General features: G+C 37.2%; 1 protein-coding gene across 1 annotated transcript in view; it reads left to right on the forward strand.

Moving 5' to 3' along the window:
• LOC129247244 (hybrid signal transduction histidine kinase K-like) overlaps positions 1-20,301 on the forward strand; it is a 96,077-nt gene extending 75,776 nt beyond the window's left edge. The window contains exon 4 of the mRNA XM_054886292.1: positions 19,942-20,301. Within this exon, the coding sequence (XP_054742267.1) occupies positions 19,942-20,301 (360 nt within the window). The remainder of the gene's footprint in view (positions 1-19,941) is intronic.
• The last annotated feature ends 4,820 nt before the right edge of the window (positions 20,302-25,121 follow it).

The raw sequence follows: 25,121 nt of genomic DNA on the forward strand, positions 1-25,121 counted from the left end.
GAAGATCCAGTTGCATGAGCTGTTAGTAATGCAGTGGGATTTGAAGCGTCTAGTCTTTCAAGCAAGTCCACTATTAATTTACGGCATTTAATTGAAGAAGGAACTATGACAAAATCTATTCCTGAGACGTTGCTTATACCATTGTGTAAGTATTGCAGTAAACCACTTAGATCTGTGCGGCGTTCTTCCATACGAAGAATGAGAGCTGCATATAATTTTTTACTTATAGCACTGTTTGCATCTTTAAGCTTCTTTAGCATAAAATTAATGGTTATGTCTGCTGTAAACAGATTGCTATCTCGACGACAGAGTGCTTCAACAGTTGTTTTTATTGGTACAAGAGCAGTAATTATATCAAATAACATTTGAATATCATCATGAGATAAATCTAGTGATTTATCTGTATTTTTTATGTCTATTAATGCTTTTTGTGTGCAATCTTTCAGTAAATAGAAACGTTCCACCATTGACAAAAGACTGCTCCACCTCGTCTTGCAGTCTTGTAATAAGACAATGTCCTTGCCAAATTCTGCTCGGATATATTGTTGTAATAAATCATTCTTTGTTGGTGACCTTCTGAACATTGATTTGATTTTTCGTACCTTATTTATCAGTGGACCAATACTTGTTTCGGTTATCTCATTTCTTCTACGACTCTGACTACTCCTTGCCATCGCTGTCAAAAATATCATAAAAAAAAAATAAATTTTCTGAGAATTAAATTCTTAGAAAATTTTGATGAGAAAAAAATTTCAAAATATAATTCAGACAAAAATTATATCCCGGGACTAGTTATTTTAATCCCGGGATTTCGGGATTTGAAAAAACACCGGGATCCCGGGGCTGCAAACCCTAGATATGCCCATAGACGTGGATTTTTTTTTTTGTTTTGTTTGGAAATTGAGATGATGACTATGGGCGGCTTTTTTGTCTGCACTGTTTAAACACTTTTTCCCTGGCACTGAAATATGTTTTTCAACTTCAATAGAGTTAATATCATTTCGATAGCCAGCGATTTCTCTGACACATCCGCTGTACTAGCTATTCAAGATGTAAACGTGGCTCTTCAACCTGGAATACCTGAGGTGTTTGGGATTTCTGATCATGCAAAAGTGGTACCACTTGAAAATCGAATGACCTTTTCTGGCTCGCTTTTTTGAATTTCCAATAAACCCACTCAAAATGAAATAATTTGTAATGGAAAATTAATCTGAAAATCTTTCTAATCTAATCTGTATTTCTTAAATACAGAAACATAGATACATTTTGGAGGATGGAGCAGGTCAGGTAACCATTGCAACTACAATTTATTTATTGGTACAAACATCTATTTGGCTACAGGTCCAGATTCCATTTAAATCGTGTTCGATTCCATTTGAGTCGTGATTCTAGGATACGAAGTCTCGGTAAGAGTTCACAGTGGCACATAACGTGTTTCCTGCTTCTCGCTTTTCGTGACACAACTTGTGTTTTTTTCTTAAAGAGAACGAATCATTGAAAACCAATCCGCATCAGTATGCGACTTTACGCCGAACTAAACCTCCATTTGTGGCACAACATCAAGACGCACGCCATAAATAGGAGGAGAAGCTCGGTCACACACAAAAAAAGTGTGCAAGCGCCAATTATATTTGTTGCACTATCCCCTTGTGTCTATGACTAGGCTACACTGCCCTGAATTATCACATTTCTGAGTTCCCTAGTATCGCTTTGGTTTTGGTTGAGGTTAATGAAGGCAGAGACGGCTCTAGGAGCAGCACGCGGAGCCAATACTCCGTACTTGTGTAGTGTGGTTGAATTCGCCTGGCTGCTTAACATGCATTTTTCCACAAATGTTTCTAGCCGGTTTTTGATAATAAGCTTAAACAGCTTGCCAGTGGAGTCCAGCATGCATAGTGGACGATATGAATTGAGAAAACATGCGCCTGCATTTTTTCAGTACACGAGTAAGTGTCAATTTTTGCAGCTTCCAGCTATCTGGAAAAAGGCGCATATTTAAAACGCTCGCAGGGTATACCAGCTAAATATATACCTACGAAATGAGACTTTCAGCTATTAGTCCATAGATGTCGCTAGGAGTATTTTTAAACCTTCGCAAATGTCTTCTTTTTTTTGTCTGCCATCTGGCAACAATATTCAGTTCATTGTTTGTTCTTCTTCTTCTTCTTCTTAATTGGCGCGATAACCGCTTACGCGATTTTGGCCGAGATTAACAAAGCGCGCCAGTCGTTTCTTTCTCGTGCTAACCGACGCCAATTGGACACACCAAAGGAAGCCAAGTCCTTCTCCACCTGATCTTTCCAACGCAGAGGAGGCCTTCCTCTTCCTCTGCTACCACCAGCTGGTACCGCATCGAATACTTTCAAAGCCGGAGCGTTTGTATCCATTCGGACGACATGACCCAGCCAACGAAGCCGCTGGATCTTTATTCGCTGCGCTATGTCTATGTCGTCGTAAAGCTCATACAGCTCATCGTTCCATCGTCTGCGATATTCGCCGTTGCCAACGTGCAAAGGTCCAAAAATCTTACGCAGAATCTTTCTCTCGAGCACTCCAAGCGTCGCTTCATCGGATGTTGTCATCGTCCAAGCTTCTGCGCCATACGTTAGGACGGGCATGATGAGAGCCTTGTAGAGTGTTAGTTTAGTTCGTCGAGAGAGGACTTTACTGCTCAATTGCCTACTTAGTCCAAAGAGCACTTGCTGGCAAGAAAGATTCTACGTTGGATTTCAAGGCTGACATTGTTATCGGTGTTAATGCTGGTTCCTAAATACACGAAGTCTTTTACAACCTCAAAATTATAACTGTCAACAGTGACGTGGGTGCCGATACGCGAGTGCGCCGACTGTTTGTTTGAAGACAGGAGGTACTTCGTTTTGTCCTCGTTCACCACCAAACCCATTCGCTTTGCCTCTTTATCCAGTTTGGAGAGGGCAGAACTAACAGCGCGGTTGTTAAGGCCGATGATGTCAATATCATCGGCATACGCCAGCAATTGTACGCTCTTATAAAAAATTGTGCCTGAGCGATTCAGTTCTGCGGCTCGTACGATGCTCTCCAACATCAGGTTAAAGAAGTCACACGACAGCGAGTCACCCTGTCTGAAACCTCGTTTGGTATCAAACGGCTCGGAGAGGTCCTTCCCAATTCTGACGGCGCTGCTGGTGTTGAGCAACGTCATCTTACATAGCCGTATTAGTTTTGCGGGGATACCAAATTGAGACATAGCGGCATACAGGTAACTCCTTTCCGTACTGTCGAATGCAGCTTTGAAGTCGACGAAAAGATGGTGTGTGTCGATTCTCCTTTCATGGGTCTTTTCCAAGATTTGGCGTATTGTGAATATTTGGTCGATGGTAGACTTTCCAGGTCTGAAGCCACACTGATAAGGTTCATTGTTTGTTACGTTTCATAAAACAATGCATTTTTGTCGCTCTTAAAAGTGTCGAATTTCGTGCCTTCAAACTACGATTTGCGGACATCGTTGATTTTCTGTTATCAATTGAAAAAAAGCGCTTCTCAAGCTCATCAAATACTTACGGTGTGGAGTGGAGAACGAGGACCGTAGTCGGCCACCGAAAAAGTTTGAGGACGCCGAATTGCAAGCATTGTTGGATGAAGATGAAGGTCAAACGGAAGAAATGATGGCAGAGCAGTTGGGAGTGACCCAAAAAACCATTTCCAAACGTTTGAAAGACATGAGCATGATTTTAAAGGTCGGAAGATGGGTGCCGCATGAACTGACAATTTGACAATGCACCGCCATCGAACAAGAGCGACTCGGTAATTGGTGGAAACGTACCGTTGGGATCGCTGGTGCTGACGGTTTACTCACCAGATTTGCCGGCTTCTCACGATGATTGGTTTGGGGCCAAAGACAGCCAATTTTTTTGGCGCGGTATCCAAAAATTGCCTGAGAGATGGGAAAAATGTGTCGCTAACGATGGCTATTATATTGAAGATTAAATTTGTAACCATTTTTTGAAAAAAGTCTCATTTCATAGGTATATACCTGATAAGTAGGGATTTTGAGACACCGCTTTCTTAGGCATGGCCCGAGCATTTTCCTCTGTTGTGATAACTGGTTCATTATCCAGGCTGCGAAAGAAAGAGTTCTTGTACAATTTTGTCCAAGAGCTGTATAAGAAACTCCGCTTACTGTCATGCATGGCCAGTTTAAACAATTTTCGCTATTCCTTGAAGCTCAGTCGGAGCTCCATGCTGCCATTTCGTCAGCACTAGAATCAGTTTTTGGCCTGATTGCTTTGTGTTTGCAGCTTCGCTCTCGGTAAGCTGGCTTACGTGTTTTCGGGGAACTTGAAGGCTACTTCAAAGAGCTTCTTGTGAAAGTCTTTTGTTTTCCATCCATTCTGATGTTTTCAAGATGCTTATTTTCAATTTTTCGATGGCAATGATTTTCAACTACTTGTTGCTATGAGCGTAGCATCACTAATATGCCTTTATGTGATCCTAGTAAGTCCCCTGTAAATATATAAGATATATATATGACACTCTTGCACGTTGCCTTCTGGCTCATGACACCTCCTGCTAATTTTTATACTGCTTGCTTAGTGTTGCATCATCGGCGTCCAACTCGTAGATCGTTGGGTAAGTGGCTTTGTTAAGGTTAAATTGCATGAATTTGGTACTCTTTGTTAGGCTCTTGCCTCGTGTTCAGCTTTTGTCCTTTGTGGGTTTACAAATGCCTCTACAGTGTTCAGAAAGGAAAACTGTGACAACCCGACGTCGCGTTTGACAAGGTCAAGAAGTGTTTCGGGTATACTTGTTGATACTTCCAGAATCGGGACTTCGGGTTTTATGTTGCCTTCCATATTTTTCCAGCATATAATAGTGACTAATAGAGCTTCACTTTAGTTCATAGCAGGAATCTGGATTTTTATATACTTAAGCTGAGAATGTTTTCCATTTCTGTATCCAAGTGTCCATTGTTCCAATATATGTAAAGGCAGTCTTATACCAGCTTAGAGGTAACTTTATGTGATGTCAAAAAAAGAAGGGCCGCTCCGCTTTCCAAGTTCAGTGTTTGCACGTCACAATTTAAGTTTTGATTTATTGACTAAAGTGAATTGTAGTATTTTGAGAAAAGTGCTAAAATATCACTTAATTTAGTAATTGAGAAAATCCATTTAATGGCAAAGAAAAATATAATTATAAGCCTCGTTTAGTTCTCGAAGAAAACCTTGTTGAGGCACTCCCTGCTTAATTCTTACTGAAGTTCTTCGTATAAAAAGAAAATAAGAACCAAGAGTCTTGTGACCCATTTGGGAAGATGTAAAAACTATGTCTGAAGTTTATCTCCAGAAGGCACTGATCACAATGCTAATACAGGGTTGCCAATATTCAACGGACCCATTTGGCAACCCTGTATCTTTTGACAGAGACGTCAGATCGCTTAATGACATACCGCGTTGGAGGCGTCAGTCCAAGCAAATTTTTACCATGGAACAGTACATGCCACGCAAGCGCTCCCAAATTGTTGAAATTTACATTCAACAAAAGAAGTCAATTGTGAAAACTCAACGCGCGTATAACAAATTAAATAATGTGAAAAGTGCGCCTTCTAAGAACACCATTATGCGTTTGTACGAAAGGTTTTTAATCCAAAGAAGCCAAATCAAAACCAACCAAGGCATCGCCAAGGACATCCCAAAATCGCCGTTCTCAGCAGTTGGGCATTGCTCGGACCAGTTTACAACGAATTATCCGCATTGATTTGCATCTATTCCCGTATAAGATTCAATTGACTCAAAGATTGTTGCCTGCGGACAAGCCTCGTCGATTGGAATGGGCCCAAAGAGTCATCGAAATCCGTCGGGCAACCTGTATACGCTTTTTTCTTCTGGTTCAATGCACTGAAGTTATATCCTCATTATTTCATTAATCAATTTTTGCTATAAAAGTAGTGTTTACGTTTTGATTTCGATATGCATAGAGTGTTGTTTTCGCAGGCTAGCCTTTGGAGTTTTCTGGGTTTGTCCTGTGTGGGGTTTGGTTCCGCCTTCTCTGACCAGACTGGCCCAGCATATTTCAGGACGGGTTGGGCAATGTAACATTTCAATTCTGAGATAATAGGACTATGGATAAGTTCGTGCGGTTTTTTTTCGAAATTTGAAACTTTATTGACGTAAAATGGTTACAAATTTAATATTCAAAGTATTGTCCATCGCTTGCTACTACTTTTTCCCATCTTTCTGGCAATTCACGGATTCCCTTTGTGAAAAATTCGGTCGGTTTTGCCGCAATCCACGAATCGATCCATTTTTTGACTTCATCGTAATTACGGAAGTGCTGGTCAGCCAGGCCATGTTGCATCGATCGGAAGAGATAGTAATCGGATGGCGCAAGGTCTGGACTATACGGCGGGTGGGGTAGGACATCCCATTTGAGCGTTTCTAAGTATGTTTTGACCACGCATCAATTGTCGTCGGTAGACATCCCCCGTAATCGTTTCATTCGGTTTCAGTAGCTCATAATACACAACACCCAGCTGGTCCCACCAGATACACAGCATAACCTTCAGGCCATGAATATTCTGCGCCGACGTCGATGTTGAAGCATGGCCAGGGTATCCATACGTTGCCCGACGTTTTGGATTGTCGTAATGGACCCACTTTTCATCGCCAGTCACAATTCGATGCAAAAAACCCTTTCTTTTGTGCCGTTGAAGCAGTTGTTCGCATGCCATAAAACGGCGTTCAACGTCTCTTGGCTTCAATTCATACGGCACCCAATGGCCTACCTTTCGGATCATTCCCATGGCTTTTAAACGTTTGGAAATGGTTGATTGATCAACTCCCAAAGTTTTTGCAACCTCTTCTTGCGTTTGAGCCGGATCTTGATCGAGCAATTCCTCCAATTCGGTATCCATGAACTTTGGCGGCGCACCCTCGCGTTCTTCGTCTTCCAAGCCAAAATCACCACTTTTAAAGCGTGCAAACCACTTCTGGCACGTTCGCTCAGCTAGAGCATGCTCACCATAAACTTCCACCAAGATACGATGACTTTCGGCTGCTTTTTTCTTCATATTAAAATAATGAAGAAGAATTCCCCGCAAAAACACATTATTTGGCACGAAATTCGACATTTTCAAGTGTGGTAAAAATATTGTTGTTTACGCTTCAAATAAAAAACTTATACTGACGTTTGTGCCTTACGACAGTAGCTCTCCAATGAATGTTTGGAAATGTGGATCGATGGAATAATAATCAAGTTACGCCATCTGTTGTAAAACCGCAAGGAACTTATTCATAGTCCTATTATTTAAAAACTTGTTTAATTATTTCGTTGATTTCTTAATAGTTCTTCGCAGCTAGCTGGAATTTTATCTCAGTTATTGCTACAAATAATTGCGGTTCTACATATGTAGCTGCTGCTAGCTCGTTTAAAATTAAGAAAAACTATTTTCATGCGCATTCAAATTTAAAATAATAAAAAATGAAAAAATAAAACGAAAATTAAATAGTAAACCACTCAATAATAAAAAAAGACAAGTTTACTGCCTCGGGTACTGTGTGTTTGGCTGCTGGAATGCTAGGGTATTGCTGCTGTTGCCCCATATTGTTACTGCAAAATATTATGACCAAGCCCCTGGAGGCGATTCTACACAACAATGTAGCAGCCACTCGTGCCTTGGTAGTATTTTGCTGTAATGCTTGAGCTTGCCACCAATGATGAGACGGACGCTGCCGCTGCAATGAAGATGTAAAGTTGTTGGCAGAAACATTTCCAAAGTGCTTACCATAGTGAAAGCTGGCATTGAGGCAGATTAAGTAACCGCAACAACTGCGCCACAATCGCCCCCGCAGCTGCCCTTCATCCTGCTGCAATTTATCCTACAACCAACAGAATTTGCTACTGAGCTCTGTAGGCAAAGAGTCGAGTGGGCAGCGCTTGAAGATTGTAAAATACGTTGAGCGTCAGGGCTTTTGCCAGCGTATGCGTGTATGTGTGCTTGTGTCTTTATAGGTATATCTGTATATTTTGACGCTGAAGGATCTTTGACGAATCACTTGCCCTTCCTCTTATTTTATATAAAATATCTCTCTTACTTACGTACATACTTATCACATACATATATTTATTTATATATTTGGTTGAGTGTGCATGAAATTCCCTGAATGGTAATATTCACAATTCATGTTGTACTGTTCGAGCTGACCACTTGTGTTGGCCATCTCCTTAACAGTTTTTATATTTTTCGTTTTTAGCCACTTTGCCTCCACTTGCCATTGCCACTTGCCACATTCTTTGCGCTTCTTCTTCTATCTATAGAAAACGCTTTTGAGCTCTCCACTTACTGCCAATGTTTGTAACATTTATTCCTTTTGTCAGCCTTCAAGCCTCCGCCCCCATCTCTCATTTCATTTCGCCCTTTGGTTATTGTGGTTTATTGTGAAATCGCTTAAGTAAGAAACTTTTACATTCCATTTATTCTGCGTCTTCGTTTTCTTCTTCTAGTAGTCCCCACATCCTACTCTCCCCTAACTTTGCAAGCACATTCGCCAATTTCTGGCGTCTTAGTGTTTCAGTAGCATGGCATTTAGTTGCAACGTCTATTTCTATCCTTAAAATACATTTATTATATTATTTTTTATTTTGTTTCGCTTGTAATAAATGGAAATTTTGCCTAAGGGCCTTTTGGTTGTGGTCACCCTCAAGTTATTGAAAACTTACAATTCGCTCCCATAGCCGGCGCAAATTAATAACAAAATTCCGTGTATGTCTTAGTGAGTGTAACGGAGGATGATGAGTGGAAAGTGTAGACTCACACACACTGCACTTATGTTCATAATGCGCAAGAAGTCTATGCTATGCACATACATATGTGCGTACATGGCATACATGGGGAAATATTAAGTTGATCGATTTTATGCAAAAATAGAAGATTAATTAGGCAAGAAATATTAATTACAAGGTTAAATGATTTGAATATTAAATTATGGCCAAACCATTAAAACGACGGTAACATTTCACGATTAATTAGGTAATTCTTTTATGAGAACTAAGCCATTTCCCATTTAAGGTGGAATGGAATGAACGAAATGTTCTAAAAAAGAGGTTGTCTGTAAAGTCGGTTTACTGACGATAGTTTAACGTGATAACGTCATAAGAAAATACTAATTGAATGGTTGCATTTTTCAAAAGAAAATTTTAATTTTATTTGTTTGATAGATATTTTGTATGGATATAGAGAATGAGTTAACATTAACATAATATACTTTAACATAACATAACATAACATAACATAACATAACATAACATAACATAACATAACATAACATAACATAACATAACATAACATAACATAACATAACATAACATAACATAACATAACATAACATAACATAACATAACATAACATAACATAACATAACATAACATAACATAACATAACATAACATAACATAACATAACATAACATAACATAACATAACATAACATAACATAACATAACATAACATAACATAACATAACATAACATAACATAACATAACATAACATAACATAACATAACATAACATAACATAACATAACATAACATAACATAACATAACATAACATAACATAACATAACATAACATAACATAACATAACATAACATAACATAACATAACATAACATAACATAACATAACATAACATAACATAACATAACATAACATAACATAACATAACATAACATAACATAACATAACATAACATAACATAACATAACATAACATAACATAACATAACATAACATAACATAACATAACATAACATAACATAACATAACATAACATAACATAACATAACATAACATAACATAACATAACATAACATAACATAACATAACATAACATAACATAACATAACATAACATAACATAACATAACATAACATAACATAACATAACATAACATAACATAACATAACATAACATAACATAACATAACATAACATAACATAACATAACATAACATAACATAACATAACATAACATAACATAACATAACATAACATAACATGCTGTTCAAGCAAAGTAACGTCGCATGAGCAAGATAACGACGCATTTTTTGGTGCGTGCAGCTGGCTACATAGAATTATAAGACGTTATCACGTCAAAAAATAATAATAAGATTAAAACAACAACAAAAACAATAAGATTAAAACAAACTTGGTTTTATTTTAAATTCTTCAAGTAAATCAAATTAATAATAATCAATAAGAAGGCATATGCAAATACAAATAAGTGAATTTATATATGTACATATGCGCATATACATACACATATACGCTCACTTAAGTAGGAGAGAGCAAGATGTCGAACGTTGCCGTTCGTTTGCTTTGTTTGCTTTGTCGTTCGTTCCGCGCTCTCGCTTGCAGTTCATTCAAGGTAACGGCAATGAGCAAGGTAATGACATATGAGCAAGGTAACGGCAATGAGCAAGGTAACACTAATGAGCAAGGTAACGACACATTTTTTCGTGTGTGCAGCCTGTTAAATCGAATTATAAGACGTTATCACGTCAATAGTTTTATTATTTTCATAGGTTGTTTCCTAAAACACAAGAGCTGTAGTTTCGATGTTCATTTATAATGTGGATGACTACTGAAATAAGTTGCGTTAACCGCTTTAAGCTGCTGATGAAGCTCCTCAGTAGGCTAATATCAGGGCCTGCTCTATCAGCAGGTGCAGCAAAGAAGTGAGAGCTTTAAATCTTAGCCCCATGAGGGCATAACAGCTAGGAAGAAAATGCTGAGATGATTCTACCTCAGTCCCTATTCAGCTGACGCAAACAGGTCTCGAAGCAACACCTTGCCGAAAACTTCCTGCAAGATCAGTTTCAAGCCGACTCCGAACGGCAGATATTTTTATGAGGAGCTTTTTCATGGCAGAAATACATTCGGAGGTTTGCCATTGCCTGCCCAGAGGCGACGGCTATTAGAAAAATGTTTTCCTTAATTTTGGGTTTTCACCGAGATTCGAACCGACGTTCTCTCTGTGAATTCCGAATGGTAGTCGCGAACCAATCCATTCGGCTACGGCGGCCGCCGAGGCTGTGTTAGCTTAAGAAAATTTCTTAAGCGCTTCCGATTTATCTGTGGAAAAAGAGACTCGCGACCTTGCAGGCATATGTACTTGCCCAAAAATCGCTGAGTTGACGCGAAGCCCACCTATCTAGGAGCCGACAACTTGTAGTCGAGGAGATCTAAATTCCGTGGGAAACTACCTCACAGGTCGCCTGCTAGCTCTTATGCACCCCACTATCCAGTAACGTCATTGTAACCAGGTACCCAGATGAGCTTAATATTAAATACTCCTGGAATAATTCGTGTATAGGTTCTCCAGGCCCTGCCTCCAAATATTGTATATCCTCATCCCTTCCCTTAATGGAACGACAGTGGAGACTACCTCACTTGTACTTAATTCGAGGTGTACATTAATCAGTCGCGAGGGGGAGGAACTCAAAATATCTGAGCATACTTGAATGTCCGTAAATGAAGTCAAGCCAATAGCCTGAGCCTCTTAGTCTAGTGCCTGCCATTGAACTCTGTCTAGCAAGCTCCACAGGGCAAAGACTCCGTACAACAGAATAATACTATTGCAAAGCCAAAACGCAACTCTTGCCGCAAGACCCTATACATCTAATTATTATTGACCAAAACTTTTATTTTTCTAAAGCAATAAGAATAAAAAATTCATCTATTTTTGTTGTCTTTTTTGAGACTTTTTCTTTTTTCATATATTCCCGGCTCTATTAACCTTTGTAAGTATTGCAATATTAAAGGAAAATGTATGACTGAGTTTAATTTTAAGCCATATGTAGGTAAATAATGAACATATATGAGAAATTATTGAATAGCGGTAGTCTTTTGGGAAATTTTCTTGTTTATGCTTTAGTTGAAGATTCCTCGTGGTAACATATAAAGCAATATGATTTAATTTTTGAGTGCAAATGGGGCAAGCTTTGGAAAATTCTGATTTATTAAATTTGGTTCGTGTTTAGTCCATCACTTGTAGCACTTCGCGTAGGAAAGTATGAAACCCACTCTAGCATTACCCTGCATGAACTTTACAATCTCGTTTCGCTCTACTCTCCACAATTTCTCATTCACACCTAGAATGAGGAAACCATTAACCTAGGATAGAATTCGGTTGAGACGAGGATAGGTGTCTCTATTTTGGCCAGTTTAGGCTGAGATGTTTAATTATTCTTGTCGATATCACATCGCATTCATAAAGCAGGTAGGTCGCAGAAGAAGACAAGAGTTGTTTGACTATATTCAGATTGCTTAGTCCACAATTGTCAATGAGGACCCCAATGAGTATTCTCAATTTATCCTTAGGAAGACTTTAAGATATTCCAATACCTTCTGCGTGTACTACCTTACAACCTTACATAGTCTTACTTCACGTTCTGTTAGTTTAGAGGCCAAGTCTTCTCCAGACAATGCATTCGCTACCTCATTCCTGGTTAAGTTAGATTAAATATACCTAAAATAATATATAAAAAAAAAAAAATTTTATGTTTACGGACTCTCCATATGGACTTCGTCGCCATTCTTTCTATTCATATTAAAAACTAGCAAACCCGGCCCGCTTCGCTGGGCAAAGACACGGCGGGTACACGTTTTGGCATATATTTCGAGACCCTAGTCATCAAAAGGTATGAAAATTACCCTGTATTAAAGCACTTATCAACAGCTTTCATTTGATACCCATATTATTCATACACAACCAAAGGTTACCCGCGTCCACGTTTTGACTTTTATCTCGAGACCCTAGTCACGGAGCGGCATGAAAAATACTCTGTACTAAAGCATTCACCAACAGCTTCCATTTGATATCCATATTGTACAAACACATTCTAGGGTCCACGTTTTGGCCTCTATCTCGAGACCCTAGTCACGGAGCGGCATGAAAAATACTCTGAACTAAAGCATTCACCAACAGCTTCCATTTGATACCCGTATTGTACATACACATCCGAAGGTTACCCGGGTCCACGTTTTGACCTATATCTCGAGCCCTATCCACCAATAGGCATCCGAACTATACGTAAACCATCTTCAATACCTACTTAACAATGTGTGTAAGTTTGGTTTAATTCGGTGCAAAGACACGGCCGGTTAGCGAACACACACAAAAAGTTAACTTTATTTTATATATAAGATTATGTCGTTATTCAGATTCTAGATTAGCGCACTGAAATAAATTATACAATAATTATAAATAAACTATTTTGCGAAGTATCAATAGATATTAGAAATTTTCTGCCGCACACCTCTGCTTACTAAAGTCAATCCTTAAAATAAAAATACTTTCACTTTCAGTTTCGGGTATTTTACAGGAAATACTACAATGGATTTAGTGCAAAGAAATGCATTCCTTATTTTAAATAAAAATAAATAAAATCTAATAAATCTAAAATAAAAATTCAAGCATTAAGTTGTCATCTACATCCAGCCAATCTCTCTGTATTTGCTTTTACTACTTACTTTACTTACTTCTGTAACGTTTGCTCCCTTAAGGTATCTTCTGAAGAATCCATTTGAACGGGAAATATTCATTTACCCTTCTGGGATTTACTGTACTGAGAAAGATGCAGCCTCAAAGAAAAAATCTTTTCTCACATGCCATGCACAAAACTTAATACATTTTTCTATTTAGAGTTGTTGAAATTACTTTGGTAGAAATTTTCGGAGAAAACTATGAGAGTAATTTATTAGGCATCACAAAGACAGGGTCTAATTACTTATGAGCAATATTTTTCAAAACGTTCGGTATGAACAGCTGAACTAAATATTAAGATGTCATGCCTTGCTATTTGAATGATAATATGGGGAAAACACGAAAAGAAAAAAAACTTCTCCATTCTTTACGAATTAGACAGCGGTAAGACAAATCGTTTTATTGATTTTATGAATGTCAATCATCAGCCAGGATTATGGTCACATATATTTCCTCATCTATAATCAAATATGTCTGCCAGAAGTTCTTACAACTATCCATGTGTACTTACAGCTTTACAAACAAAGCCACAAACAACGCGTTCGAAGAGAATGCCCAATGACTTATGCGCATAAATAATAACCACAATGTCGGTGTGTGTATGGAGCTGTGCACTTTTGGGGCAAGTAAGTGAATAAGTTTGTATGTGGGGCAGCAGACCAAAGATAGCAATACTTAACGGACGACTATCAAATAGTAACAACGATAAAAATGAACAAGCGAAACAATAGCCCATGGACACTCTGTGATATGTTGATTGATGACTCATAGAAAATTTATGACTACAAGGATTAAACGTATAATTTTTCGCCGAAGCAAATTGACGACGTAGCAGGAGACAAAATAGGAAATAGCACGTGTGCATGTGTGTGTGTGCTTACAGTTTGTCAGAGTGTGCGGAAGAAAAGTTTGATGAAAAGTGTTGCATGAGTCTAGGCGCTGGGAAGGTCAGCTAAAGAGGTTTAGCAAACAGGCAGCGCGCAATGGATATACACATATACAAATACAGTGTGTGTAGTCTTACTTCATAAAATGTATGTGTGTGTGTTATTGTTGTTGTTGCCCTTGACGGTTGGATGAGTTGTTGTTGATAAGCTGTGAAAGGCACATACAACCTCCTACAACTACTTCTTCCCTTTCTGTTTGTTTGTCCTCTGTCACAAGCTATTTCCGCCATCAATTCAGCCAGTCAGTTGAATAGCGCAAGAACAATGGACAAATAAATGATAAAGGATGCGAGTAGACAGTTAGCAGGGAAAGGGAGTTTAGTTTTAGTTAGTAGTTGAGCAGCACAGACCATTTATAAAAATTTTAATCTGCGGCAAATGTGTAAATAATAACAAAGAAATCGAAGTGATCGAATGAAAAAGACCGTGCCGTCTATATTTTTCACAAACATATGACAAGAGATAAGCGAGTCTTAAGAGAAATAGTAGATTAGGTGATAGGTGATTTCTTTATATAATCTGAAGTATAATATTAAGTAGTTTTAAGTGAAAAATAAATCTACTCACCGCAATCGTTCTGAATATTTTATGAGATTCCCATTTCGCTGGTCTTATTTATTTTTGCACACTTTGCATATCCGTTATCACAATCACACTTTGTTGCATTCATTCGCCAGCCCTAAATCATTCTTCTACGAGTAAGCCCTCGATAGCAATCCTTTCAATATTATTTTGGCATTCTGCCTTAACGTCTTATCAAACAGAAATTTTCCCTTTCCTTCAAAAAGTAATGGCGCCAGGAAAATTCATAAATTGTCAATAATTTTGACAGTTGCCGCTTACGGTAATTTATTATTGAGATATCGCACGTGCTCTGGATGCAATCTAGTTGACCACACCAAGCCACACGCACACATTTACTTATACGACTCAGCATTCTAAGCATCCTTTCGTCAGTGTGGACGGCTACACTTCATTTGATTCTACCCACAAACTACTACTTTTATTTGTTCTATTTCATTTTCAGCTCATTTTCTCATTTCTGTATATTGCTCCTATGACATTTTGGCAAAAGTTTTACGTGCATTGCCTGCAAATGAGTTTCATACTTTTGCTCATACTCTTCGTTTTTGGTTTGCTGTAAGTGCAGGAAGATACGTATATTTAATGTCACTAGCATTTGTCACAGCGGCCACGCTTGCAGCTTTTGCTACAGTCCCACATATTCCGCAGCTTACCGTAGCCATATATCTGAGTTTTGCCGCAGTTAACGCCTGCTGTGTTATTGCTTAGGCGCTAATATCATTAATTCGTCAGTGTTAACCTAATTTGTGGTACTAAACTTGTTCAACGACTAAGGAAATGTTAAGCTATAAAAAATTATAAGCAGGATGCTGTGGTGATGTTTTTTGGAAAGCAACGGCTAAGAAATATATGCAGTTAATGTAGCCGTGCCATTTCAAAATAAAGTTAAGGATAGAGGGGGAGTATTTAGGAGGAAATCGAAATAATGCATTTTGAATTTAATTACACTTCTGGCTCATATTACTCAGTTTCGCTTTCTCAGAGGAAATTTACAAATTAAAATGAAAACATGTTCCAATCTTCTACAAAAACAATATTGCTTTAATTAAAAAAAAAAAAAAAAATCAACAGATTTTCATCGGTATTTCCTCGAAAATTTACACATAATTTTAAGACAAATTTTCGGTAGCCCATTGAATTTAAGAATAATTTGGTGCAAGTTTGAAGTGGTTTTTTTCTTTCATATCAAACAATTTCGAGTACTCTTTAGATGGAGAAAAAGCGCAGGGCCTCAGAACAAAAAAAAAAAAATCGTCAAAATAAATGTTGTTGACAGGCCCGTGCACACGGGGTGGGTTTGCAGGGTTCAAACCACCCCCAGACGAAGTTTTAAAAAATTTTTTGGCATGAATCGATATGAAAAAATAGGCATTTCGGAAAAAGCCTGTTTGACTTCAAGATAAAAATGTTTATCCTTGATTTCCGTTGTGTTGTAATCTGGAGTTAATCCACATAAAAATGTAATTTTAATTAGATTATACAAATCTGTATTGCTAACAGTCCCGAAAATATTTAATTTCGATCAATATATAATATTTATTGAATTGTTTCCTAGTATTTCTCCAAATCATACATACATATATAAGATACACATGTTGTATTACCACAGAGAAGAAAAAACTATGCAAAATCTCATTGTTTAAGAAATGACACAATGTGACGCTTATTGTAATATTAAAAAAAAAAAATTGCCTTCTTTGAAGACAAGTTTTTCAAAAGTAGATGAAACATTATTATAAGAGTATAATTTTCCCAAAGAAAAATTGAAATACTTAATACATCGCAATTTGCTCTCGGTCCCTGATGCGTTGATAAATAAATTGTCAAAACTCGGGCAATTATTGCCGGATTGATGTGAAATTCCGTATACCATATGTTTATACCCTGAGAACGACGACTGTGCCGAAAACTCAAACTTCCTTGCCTATTGTTTGCCAATGAAATTTCGGGGTAGGAAAATTGAACTTTTGCTTATTTATATCGCTTAATCATTTTGAAGAAATTTTCGAGTCTGTGAAAGAAATAAGCAAGGACCACGACTTTGAATTGCAGAAGCCCAGGCTTGCTTCTCGACAAACTCATCGCTGCAATGTTTTGACAGATTCAGTAGAGGATTACTTTAGAATTACTATCTACATACCTTATTTTGATACCTTCATCACTCATTTGCATGACCGATTTTTGAAGCATCGAAATATTTTATCGAACTTTTCTTGCCTATTCCCGAAAAAATGAAAATTCTAGATAAGCAGTCGGCCATCAAATTATTTGATTGAAGTCCAACTTTTACGACAACGCATCGCCAATAAGGACATTAACAATTCACTTGAAGTATTCAATATCTGCAAAGAAGACGCGTTTCCCAATGTTCATAACGACTTTGCCTGTTACAACAGCCACGAATGAACAACATCAAGACGCACACCACAAATAGGAGGAGGAGCTCGGCCAAACACCTAAAAAGGGTGTACGCGCCAATTATAGGTATATATATTAGGCCGAGTCGATTTGTGGGGAGGCAAAAAAATCGCCCATTGCTCTGTGAAAATCATATTCTAGGGATAAAAATAAGAAACTTTGCCGAAGGAACCATACCTCTAAAACGAATTCTGATGTCCCCCAATTTGGGTCGAACTTTTTAGTTTCTTTTCTCATGTAAAGGCCAAAACTGGTGATATTTTGAAATGATTGTATGGGGAACCCCGCAGGGGAGTTCCAGGGGTGTGCCACAGGCATGGGTGGATCGGCCGTCCAAAGTTAGTGGGGGTCGGTCATACATTTGGACTCGATTGGAGCACTCTAAGTGGGTGAAAGTGGGATTTTTCGTTCGACCCAAATTGGGGGACATCAGAACTCGTTTCAGAGGCTTGGTTCCTTCGGCAAAGTTTCTTATTTTGATCCCTAGAATACGATTTTCACAGAGCAGTGAGCGATTTTTATATCGACCCGTCCTAATATATATATATAACTAATGACATAGATCGATTAGATGTACAGAGAAAACAAATTATATACGAATAAAGCATGAGAACATTGATGAGTTTTTATAAAACTTTTTACAATATGTATAATAAATTAATTTCAATCTGTTTTTGATTATTACTTACCCTTATCACCAATGATTATCATCATATCCAAAACTGTGACTTAAGCGTGTACTGTGTCATAAATGTATAAACTCAAACAAAGTTATATCCGGCTGCAACAAAAGCACACGGGCCTATTTGTTGATATCAATGTTTAACGTGCACTTTTTTATACCAAAATTTTATGGCCTATCAAACTGCATTCTGAACATTTTTTAAATATTCTGTTTAAAGAGCTTGAAATTTTGATGAGAAGCAATTTTTTAGTTTTGAAATTCGTGTAAATATTTAATGTTGTTTTTTTAAAAAATAAATTATTACAATTAAAATTTTTTTTTTCATATTTTATCCATATCTCCATGGACTACTGTTAGATGGATATTTTAGCAGTTGTTTCTGTAGTAAATTTCAACGAAAGAAACTCGAAGTACTTCAATAATTAATTAATAAAAATTAATAGTAAAAAATACAATTAAGTGCTCTGGAATGTAAACAGAACGAGAAATAAACATTTTGAAATTTTTGTCTTTTTGATTTTCCTTGCGAGTGCACAAATATGGTATTTATTACCTATCAGTTTAACTTTTTTATGTTATTATTATCAGCCATCATTCCCTACATGCACAAATACAAAAGCAACACAGCTCCCAACTTACTTCAAAGTTTGCTTCGCACCGCAGGCCGCAATTTAAGTTTCGCCGAAAATCAGGGACTGACCTAGTTTCGGCGCACAACTTTGAACACACCAGTGTAGAATGTTCTAATATGTGAACACTAAGTATTCAATAAATTGGTGTGGCAAAATTTCTGCATGATTTAAATCGACAATTATAATAAAAGCAACAACAAAGGTATAATTTGTTAGAAACAAAGTGGTTCAAAAGGATCTCAGCGCATGGTTGTTTGTAATACTCCATATTGTCTATATTTATGGCTTATTGTGCTTATAGCATGTGAGAAATCTTAATACATACTTACGAAAACAAGATACATCAAATATTGGAGCGAGAGAGGCGGACGGAGGGGAAATACTCACGCAAGAAAGTTGAAGTTGGCTTTGAAGGCAGTCAAGGGTTGGCAACCAAATGCTGTATAAAGTTCAGGTGTTTAACAAGCATGCAGTGTGCATTGTGCATATACGAAAACACTGTTTGTTCCAAAAAACCGAACTTTTTATCTCCTCCCAATATTTTTTTTGGATTTTGTCAATTCTAATTTTTATTTGCAGCTAACATTTTTAAGTAGAGGTCTGGATAACCAATAAATTTTTATTAAAAATTGCGATATAACTCACTTCAAAAAAATTTGGATGAAAATTATGGCAATTTATAATGATAATTAAAATAAAATACATAGAATAAAACAAATTAATTCGAATTATATATTTAGCCCTTTCGACCCGAATGGTACACATGTGTACCACTTAAAGATTAAATTCCACAATAATGACTTAGTGAATTTCTGCTGGTTTATGCTATTCACCTGATCATCTCTACTCTTTTCTAAATACATACTGATAAGTTCCGTTACAATTTTTGTTGTCTGTACTAACTGAGTCTATTTTTTTGCATTGACAAGCAGTGTTAAGGTGCCAAAAATATAGAAATTAAAATAAAATAAAGGTTTTTAAAAGTGTTTACAATTTCTGCAAGTAAGTATTTATAAAAGAAAATATAGTTTTGCACTTATGTTAGCATATGGTACTTACGTGTACCATTCGTACGGTATAGTGCATAAGCGTACCACTAGTCTTATAAATACTACATAATATGACTCTTCGTTTTGATGAAAATTTATATCATCCTTAGAAAATGGACCCGGAGGATATCCGAAAAATCCTGGAAGCTGATAGTACCAGCGACTCAGAAGACTTCTTTAGGGGAAGTTCCGACAATTTTCTTCCAGGTGATTGCACTACTTCCAGTGATAGCGAAGATTCAGTAGACGAGGAGAATGAGGATGCTGAAGAGAAATTCCTACCTAGTGGTGTCTTGAGCTCTAACAGCGGTAACGATGATACTGAAAGCGACATTGATGACGTCGCTTTGAACCCCAAATTTTGTACCAAAACAAACTGTTTATGGACTTCGGAACTGCACAATATCAAACCATATACCAAGACATTCAAGTATAGATCAGACACGACACGAAAAAAGTATTGGTATTGAGTAATTGTCATGAGCCTTCTGTGACTAATATTACAAAAACGTTGAAAACAGGAGAAAAAATTCTAGTGCAATGTCCAAGTCAAATAAAATTTTATAGGAAGATCATGGAAGGTGTCGACTGGGCTGATCAGATGTGAAAGTGTTTTACCGTCTGATAATGACGACAGTAGTGAACGCTTGGGTTATTTATAACGACCTCAGCCGGAAAAATATACCATTAAAATCGTTTTTAGTTACTTTAGCTGAGGCATTGATCCAGGACGGCTTACAAACTACCGCCGTTCGTCGGTCAAAATCTGGACGAACACCACAAATTGCCAATTGCAGTTGTTAAAAAATTGAGACTCACACTAAACGATATGTAAAGAGTGCGAAGTACCGCTTTGCAAAACGTGCTTCGCACCCTACCATACGTGAATTTAATGTATAAAGATATTTTTCACTAAAATTTTCTTGAATAATATAACAATAAAAGAAATTTAAATAAAAAAAATAAATAAATAAATAAAATATAAATTTTTGTGTATATTATTTCTTATGCCTAAAGTGTTTTTTACAGGTCGGCTGGTACTTATTTGTTCCATATAATATCCCGAGTGGTACAACGGTTTACCAGCACCCACCACACCACTCGGTTTTTGCATCTCAGATTTTTAATAATTTTTAAATTATACATCACCTAATTAACCAACTTCGATAAACAATTTTATACCAGGATTGCTGTGCGAATGTCGGGTTGAAAGGGATAAAGGAATACAAGTCTCTGCGATTATTATTCTAATCAAATTTCCTAAAATCCCACTTAGAGCATCTTGCAGAGTTGTGCATCAAATAAGGAAGCGAGAGTATTGATTAATAAACAAGATTTTATCTGCCAAAAAAAAAAAAAACAAATACTGACGGTTTTCATTATATATTGGGTTTTTTGGCATACAGGGTGCGTATAAAAACCCACACTTGAATACACTTTAGTAACTCGCATACGTGCAACGCTTGTGCGCTCTGCTCAGGTGCAATTTTGCGCCACTTTCACATTAGAATGACTTAAAAGGCCACATAACTGCTTTTGCAAATGGTTGCGGTCGTGAGGCTGCAGCTCAGTAGTGCCATGAACGAACGAAAGTAACAACAACAACAACCACAACACGTCTATCTTTTATCTTCAACTCTTCTCTGCTTCTCTTCTTCTTTTGCTTTCACCTTATAAGGAAGTCAGTAAGGCATGTAAGTTAAGCGGGTGGACAGACACACAAAGGTGCATACATACGTGTAGAGGGAATGAAGGCAAGTTACTTTGTACATATATGTGTCTGTCTGCAGACAAGTCAGCATTGATTTACGTGATGTATGCAGGTATCAAAGGCATCATAGGCGTGCACACATATACGTATGTACTCGAATGGCTTCATGCATACACATACGAATACATGTGCAGTCTTGCACACACAAATACACAGTTGCTAATTTTTTTTACGTACGGACGTGTGCATTAGCGTGCAGCAGCTGCAATTGAGTCGAGTTGCTATTATGCCGGCCGTAATGCAGTTTAGCACACTGGGGCGTATGAGTGATCTGCTTTAACTTCAGTTACATTCACTTGCTTATCTGCATAAGAGTTGAGATAAAAACGCAGCCTCAGTCGATGCGGCTCATTGTGAAAGGATCTGCATATATGTGGGTATGTATTTTGAAATGTGGTTGTTGCTGGAGGTTGGTTTTGTCCGAAATACTGACCAAAATAAATAAATTTTTTGGAAACATATGGAAGAGTAAAGGCTTTGTATAATAACAGTGCGCACTTCAGAACTGAATATTTTTCAAAACCATATAATTTTCTTATATTTTTTAAAAGAATGAAGTTTGAGCTTTGCTATATTTTCATTATTTATTTATTATACTTATATATTAGGAATGTGTTAATAAAAATACAATAAAGAGAAAATAAATGTAATAAAAAAATTGTTACTTGCTGCTGATTCTGATTCGATTCTATTTTAAGATAGGAAGCATTTGAGCGTTCACCTCACAAATATCTAGATTTATCAAGGCAATCTTCATTTTATTTTAAGAAAGTTTACGCTTAAAATATAATAATTACCTTATTAGCTCCCTAGATTTTGTTGACGTTAAAATTAGAAAAAATAGGATCTGAGAAATCTAATTTCCTACGAAGAACTTCACTGAGAGTATTATTTCTGGAATATGCACTTCCAATGGCTTCAATATTAATGCAATATCTTGAAAATATATCGCATTTCACTTGTGGGCTTTAAATTTGAGTACTTTGGGATTTCAATGCTTTTTCTGTTTGAAAACTGCAACTCTGACTTTTTTGAAAATCTGTTCTTATAATTTCGTACACAAGTTTCGAGTTTTTGCCAAAAAGAAGCCCATTTAGACCAGTTTTCATTGGTAACCAAAGCGTATCAATTTTGTGCAGGCCAAACATAGAGGGGCCATCTCCGGTCTAAATATGTGTTGCTGGATGCAATAGTTGCCACCCCAACCTCAGGTACGATCTATGCTGCTGACATATAAATGCCGCTTGAGTTGGTCCCCACTTAGAAACTCGACTACTTTTGTGGCTTCTAACGTAAATTCTTCAGCCGAAATTCATGCCATTGACACACTTTGTCGGAAGGCATTGCTCCCATATCTTTAACCGATAACTTCATGCTCCTCTTTCTCTGGAGTTGAAATTTTATGAATTTTCTGAGGTATCCGATGAGCCTAACATGAAATTCAACTACAACTCTTCCGACTTCTCAATTTTTAACGAAATTTTATTAAGTGTTGACTGGGATAATGCCGTCCATGACAATGATGCTACCTCTTGTTTTAATTTTTTTTAAACTAAGGTTTCTGAGCTGTGCTTGAAGCACATTCCTATTTATCATAAGAAAGTATAGTAAGTATCATAAGACACCTTGGCATACAAAACAGCTGAGGCATTTAAAGAATCTGAAAAACAAACAATCCAAACTGCATAAAACGTCTGTTGACCCAATGCATTACTCAAAATTTCAGTGCCATTTAAAGGAATTTAATTGTTTGAACAAGTTCTTATATAGAAATTAGATCATGAATTTCGAAAACAATATTATTTCGGATTCGAAGTCCTTTTGGCAATTCATCAAATCAAAAAAGTCTTGCTCAACGGTGCCAAACAATGTTTTTTATAGTAGTAAATATGCAAATTCTGCCACAGAGTCGGCCAATTTATTTGCTGACTTTTTTGCTCTAATTTTGAACCCGACTTAGACTTTGATCCTAGTTTGCCCTCTAATAGTATTTCACCTCTTGATTGTGGTACATTGTGCCTATCTGTTACTTATGTCATCAAGAGTATTATGAAGCTCAAGCCCACATCGCAAACTGACTTGGATGGCCTCTCGGCCATCTTGCTGAAGAACTGCTGGTGTCTCACTGAGCCTCTTACAATTATATTTAACAAATCGTTGTGTCCGGTATCTTTGTTGACGACTGGAAATTAACTTCCGTTACGCCCATATTTAAGAGTGGAGCAATTACACGCCGATTTCGAAGCTTGACGAAATTTGCGTCATTGGGTATACACTCCACGTTTTTGTCGTGGATCAAATCATATTTGTCACTGCATTGTAGCCGTTGATAATACGACATCCCGTGCATTTATTGCGCCCTCTGGTGTCCCCCCTATTCTTTATTCTCTTTATTAACACTGCTGAACACTTGTTGTATGCTGATGATCTTAAAATATTTGCGGTGATTAACAGTGTTAGGGACTCTGAATAGTTGCAAACTGACTTACACAATGTCCGGAACTGGTGCTATGTAATATTGTATGTATAGTATTGCTGGCTTACCTTTGCAATCCGTTGAAGAAATTAAAGACTTAGGCATTACTTTCGACTCTAAGCTAAATTTCACTAGCCATGTTAACCACGTCATAAGACGATCATATGCGATGCTAGCATTCGTACGCCGAAATTGTTCTGCATTTACTAACCCATACACTCTCAAAACATTGTATTGTGCTTTTGTTAGATCAAGATTAGAGTATGCCGCTGTTATTTGGAGACCGTACCAAATAGGTCTGTCTAATCGGATTGAGAGAGTTCAGAAAGTCTTTCTTCGTTTTGCGCTCCGATCTTTAAACTTTTCTGAACCTGTACCATCGTACCGCTCTCGATGTTTACTGATTGATTTTAAACCCCTTGATAGCAGACGATCTATTCTATCGTGCTCATTTATTTTTCGTATCATTTCTGGATCTATTGGTTGTCCTTCCCTTTTAAGTAAAACTCAGTTAAGTATTCCCAATATGAGGTTCCGATAGTAGGATAGGATACCTTTAAAATTGGCTTCTTGAGACCCAACTACGGGGTGAATGATCCGATTTCTAGGGCATGTGCAGATTAAAATATGTTTTTCAATTCTTCTGGTGCTGATTTTACATGGCCGTATGGCATCTTAGTCAACCATCTTAAATCGTTTTTTCTTAGTAATTACTAAACTATTGTACATTAGCTTAACTTAGTCTCTGAGAATGTATACCTTCAATGACAAAAATAAATGTTGATAGTCCCTCGAGAAGCCAGTGAAGTTGTCTGAAGCAATTTTTGATCTTATTTCATTTTTTAATAAGTTCACATTATCCAATTTAGCTTTCCGTCGATACTGACCCTACATATCTGGGCTTGGCGTCTATATGCCCATCAGTTTACATATTCTAAGGGGGTTTTACACATTAGTTGTTGCTGTAGATAACTTGGACCTTTCTGTCACTATTTATATTGATTGTCCCCTTTTAAAACTAAAAGGTTCTGGTCTCCGTCTCA

Source organism: Anastrepha obliqua, chromosome 5, assembly GCF_027943255.1.
Source record: "Anastrepha obliqua isolate idAnaObli1 chromosome 5, idAnaObli1_1.0, whole genome shotgun sequence".
NCBI classification, from domain to species: Eukaryota; Metazoa; Arthropoda; class Insecta; order Diptera; family Tephritidae; genus Anastrepha; species Anastrepha obliqua.